Source organism: Penaeus japonicus, unplaced genomic scaffold (genome assembly GCF_977035675.1).
Source record: "Penaeus japonicus unplaced genomic scaffold, GWHDUDI00000001_assembly GWHDUDI00000039, whole genome shotgun sequence".
NCBI classification, from domain to species: Eukaryota; Metazoa; Arthropoda; class Malacostraca; order Decapoda; family Penaeidae; genus Penaeus; species Penaeus japonicus.
In genome coordinates, this window is record NW_028234441.1 from 16,177,185 (window position 1) to 16,182,184 (window position 5,000).

At 34.0% G+C, this 5,000-nt stretch overlaps 1 protein-coding gene across 2 annotated transcripts in view; it reads right to left on the reverse strand.

Moving 5' to 3' along the window:
• The window catches only part of LOC122266748 (solute carrier family 66 member 2), a 16,458-nt gene that overhangs the window by 1,510 nt on the left and 9,948 nt on the right, over window positions 1–5,000 (reverse strand). Inside the window, exons 5-6 of one of the 2 annotated variants that reach the window (XM_043036614.2) lie at window positions 4,411–4,627; window positions 1–4,072 (exon numbers count right to left, since the gene is read on the reverse strand). The exon at window positions 1–4,072 is cut by the window's left edge and continues 1,510 nt beyond it. In XM_043036614.2, the coding sequence (XP_042892548.1) occupies window positions 3,898–4,072; window positions 4,411–4,627 (392 nt within the window). In that variant the 3' untranslated portion in view covers window positions 1–3,897. The remainder of the gene's footprint in view (window positions 4,073–4,410; window positions 4,628–5,000) is intronic. The other variant, XM_043036615.2, reaches the window with a different exon arrangement.

Genomic DNA, 5,000 nt, shown 5'->3' on the forward strand with positions numbered 1-5,000 from the left:
AGAGAGAGAGAGAGAGAGAGAGAGAGAGAGAGAGAGAGAGAGAGAGAGAGAGAGAGAGAGGAGTGTGTGTGTGTGTATAAGTGTTGTTTGTACAAATAAATTTGTTCATGGCTATGTAACATACTTGTGTGCTTACCTTTGTTTTTATCTTACAAGCAACATTTAGTCAGAAAATGATTCTATGCAAATATTTCTCTCATCAGAAATAGAATAAAGCCTGCTGTGATTTTTTTTCTACTGGTATGATTTTAAAGAAATGCACAAGTAATACTCTGTCACTGAAAGCTTCACAAACCTTCCATTCCTATGGCTTTATGCTTTCATCTAATACATTAAAATGCAGTTAAGTAGTTTAGGTAAAAAAAAGAAAAAGAAAAAAAGAAATCCATGTAGATTAAAGTCACATGCACAAGGTCAGACATTATTAACGATGCCCCCTTTATCTCTGCAACCAATCAAATTTCTTGCTGGAGACAAGACTGGCGAGTGAATGCAAAGAACTGGCAAGATGAGGGCACAGATAATTTTACCTGACTTTATGCTGGGGAATTTACCATCATCCTTCCAAAGAGAAATGCTGAAATCTTACACAACTAATAACCCATTAAATTCGACCATAACTGGCTACTTGTCATCATTAAACTTTAAGACAATTGCTACAACTGAATTGTTACATTAGGACAGTGAAAATGAGTACTTGCTTTTTTTCTTTCTGAAAAAGTTACTATTGCACATCAGTAATTAATCTCAAGAATTGAGCTATCTGTCACTGACAAGAGTGAAACATCTCAATAAAAAGTTAGGTATATCCTACAAAATTAAATATTATTCATGTACTAAAAAACAACAAACTTTTGATTGGAAAAATGGGCAGAATCTCAAAGCACCCATAAAGGGTTTACAGTTGAAAATTTGTGTTATCACTTCACAGATTCATAATAATCTCTTCCACATCACCCACATGTCTTGACATGTGATCACAGTAAATCAAGCCACAACCTATTTATGAGACACTCATCCACTTATTCTGCTTAGGCTTATAGAGAGTAAATTACCTATGTATACATAGCATCATATGATGTCGTCATTGAAGATTTTGGCAAGGTGATTCCTAACTTAATTTGCTTTTTTCTAACCTCAATTAAATAAGATTACAATGTCTTTTATCTTGAACAGGACCAACAAACTGCCATTCCACTTTCCTAAGCATTGCAAAAATGTTTACAGAACAAATGTGAAATGCAGACAAAGCTCTAAGGAAGCCTTTTACTGTTCCATATTAAACCTATTAGGCAATTCACTAATTACAAGTGACTGCAATATGCAGTTAAGGAACAACATTATTGAGTAAAAACACATGTAACTTAGCTACTTAATTCTTCAAGCTACAGTAGGCAATAAGAAAAGCTAAAACAAGGTTTGATTCTTTTGTTTTACATGGTTTGCAAGTGAGACAGTATTAAAGGTTTAATACAGACAAAATTAAGGCACATACTTCAAGGCCTCAGCTAGTGCAGAGTAATTTGCCTAAATAATCTTCTTGTGAGTAAGAAAGAAACAAAGATTTTAAAAATTCTTTTTGATGAATATGAACATATCAAAGGTGAAGTTATTCTTTGTGTACACTACAACATCTAAAGACAACAAATCACATTGGCACAAGCACCACTGTTGTACATTACACAGAAACCAACTACATTCGAGAAAGCCCCTTGCAGCATGATTGATAGAATCCTGTACCTCATGACTAATGCAAAACTTTTTACAGATATTCAAGTGAATGGTGCTTTATCATCTCAACACCCTACCTATGATTCACTAGCAACAAATCTGCAAAGAGACACAACAGAATGAAAACTTTTAAAGCCATAATTCTACCTGGTTGAAGAGCAGCAGAAAAGCATAAAATCCAATTTTTTAAGTTATTATAAAGTCATTGTATGAATGCTCTCCTCTGCCATTAAGACATACTTAAAATTATCATACTAATTTAGTGTCTCCAATGAATTACAAAAAATCTCAAGTCCTTGTTTTGGTTTTCTGCCCAAAACAATAATTTTTCTTGATCAATTTTTTTGAGGCACTAAAATGTCACAGAATAAAATGTCACTAGAGGTAGCCTATGTTCTGGTAATATGGACATGTGTTCAGCAAATGATATTCAAATGAGTTGGGAACCTATAGTTACATGAGACCTACTCCTTCATTCATTACTGTAATTTATCAGAATATGGCAGAGTCATATTGTAAAAAAAAAAACAGTATGATGTAATGTTACTTAAAACTAATCACACAAGGGAATAAAATCAGAAGGATATAAGAAGGTAGTGTAAATTGTACAAGGGAATGTGAACCACACATCAAAAAAATGTCGTAAGGTCAACCAGCTTTCCAAACCAACTACATTTGCATTAGTTGCAATTCTAGTCCCTAATGTATTTCATTAACAAGTGAAACATTTCACTCAACTTAACCAGAGCTTCTGTAACAACATATGAGCACCATAGAAACCTGGAGTCACTCTCAAATATTTCTTTTCAAATAAAACAATTCTTAAGTCCTTCAACATGAGTTCATCCTTTATCAAACAATGGGTTTGGTGATATGTTTGTATTGCATTAACTAGTTGCAGGAAATACCTCAAGTTACGACAAACATCTCCTTAGAGAAATGCATGTGGCTGTAACCCACACCTTCCTGATTAAAGCATCTACTGTCAAACAAATCCTCTTTTATCTATAGATTTCTGATGACAGTACAAGAACGGAAGTCAGTTTTATCTATAATACTCCTGTACTATTCTCTATGAAAGAAAAACCATTCAACCCTTTGTTATAATATTAAAGTTCAGCAGCTAACAACATCAGGCCCACATTATGAATGTGACAAACCTTAAATACTGCAAAATATCAAAATTCACTGCTTATCATTTACTATTAAATAGGAACTGCAAAATATATATTATCAGGCCACATTAAGAAACTTGCAAATACTTTTATCAACTCATATATATATATAGAAACTGAAACCAAGTTTTTGCTGAAGTTAGTATTTATCTGCTTTGATTTTTAGAAACTAAATGAACTGAAAATCCTTCACCAATTCTATTTATCCTCTGCACAACATCTAGTACATTACTTAGCTTCTGTCATTCAAATCTAAAACTTGTACCAAATACAGTATATCATATTATTGATCCAGCACTGAAAGTACAAGAGAAATCCTTAATTTGAACAAATTAAAAAGTATAGCTACACCCAGTGTATCATACCATAATCATCTAAATAAATATCTAAAGGCAGTTATAGAAATTCTTTTGTATAAAAAGGCACTTAAATTACATATTGTGCATGTAATCCCTTAAACATTTTGTTCATTATAGGCAAGTCCATTATTCTTCAAGACTGCTGATACATTGCTCTCTATCTTAAGAATATCATTTGTTGCTTAAAGTGCATTAAATACAACCTTACAGGGCTGTTAGTGAAATTGAAAAAAAACAAAAAAAAACTCATTCATAAAATATAAGTAATAACAATAATAATAATGATGATAATCATACTAATAATAAATAACAATAAAAAAAAAATAAAAAAATAAAAATGAAACCTAAATGGTTTCAAATAAATTTCAATCAACTTTCAACTTCACCTCAAGAAGCATTTGCTGGCATTCATCAAATCAATGCAAATCAATACCTCTTCCTGGACGGGTAAAGAGAAGTTACCAACATAGTGAATGGAGAGGCATAAGAGATAGAAAAAAAAGATGAAGCAGGAGGTGAAGGAAGGAAACTGCATTAAAAACTATTATACTATACCCCTTGAAACACTCATAAATAAAATGCAATGGAGCTCAATGCATCCAGTCTTGACATTGCGGCTAGGTAACCCAATATTAATTGATGAGATGTGAGTTCTTCTTCCGGTACAAGAAGCACTGTGCGAGCACCGCTACATCAATGCAGATCTGCAGGCAGCCACAGACAAAGAACTGCATGGGAGCATCTCGGAGCCAGAAGTACAGTGTCTTGAATGTGTCTCCGAAAAACCACATGTACACCATCTGACGGCTGTTTGGAGAGAGAGGGGAGCTTATTGAGTCTAAATGTCAAAGATGTCCTGAATGTGCTTGTTGGGAGATTTTGTTAGGAAATGAAGGGGTAATACCATTTGTATGTTAGGAGAGGTTTTCTGATAGTGCCAGGGCAGTGGGCAAGAGAGAGCAAGATAATAATAGCAGGCTTTATTACAATGAGTGTCTGACCAGAGCACAGAGAGCTCTTTGAACAATTAGAGATATTAGTCACTCTATCAAGCTTCTAATTTACTAGTTCCCTACTTTTATTTTTATGAACCATCTAACTTCTTCCTTTCTTTATCTAACTTAACACTCATCCAACAAGCTCACCTCATTCCAAATGTAGACTTCGTGATGAAATTCCTGTAGAACTGTGGTGCAGCCAACAGGGCTTCTGTCAGCACTGAGATGAAGCCAATTGTCTCCACGAACAGAGGAGAGTCAATGAAGATGTACATGAGCAGACAGCCCATGGTGGAGAACGTGAGCATGAACTCTACGTAAGATTGGAAATCCGTCCACTCCCAAAAGTGGTCGTAGTCAAAATCTGCCGTAGAAAAAGAAAGATTGTGGAAAATGGTGATTATGTTAATAGCAATAGCTATTAATAACAAAATAATAAAAATGCTTTAATATTGTCCTCTCTAGTCCAGAAAGAGGTGCAGAGCTAGAAAAAAATTCACCTAAAATGTCCTTAATCATCTTTACAGCTACCAAACAAAGGTTATATACTCAGCCCCATTTATTTATAAATTTACTGGTAAATTGGTATGTTGCTAGGAAGTTTGAAAACAAGATTACACAAAAAGTTGCTGACCAACTGTAATTGAAATTTATGGCTGGGTTGCCTATGGCCTAGAGACTAATAAACTTAATTTTGATGGTGATCTAAAATAGATGGGATGCTGGAGTTTTCAAGT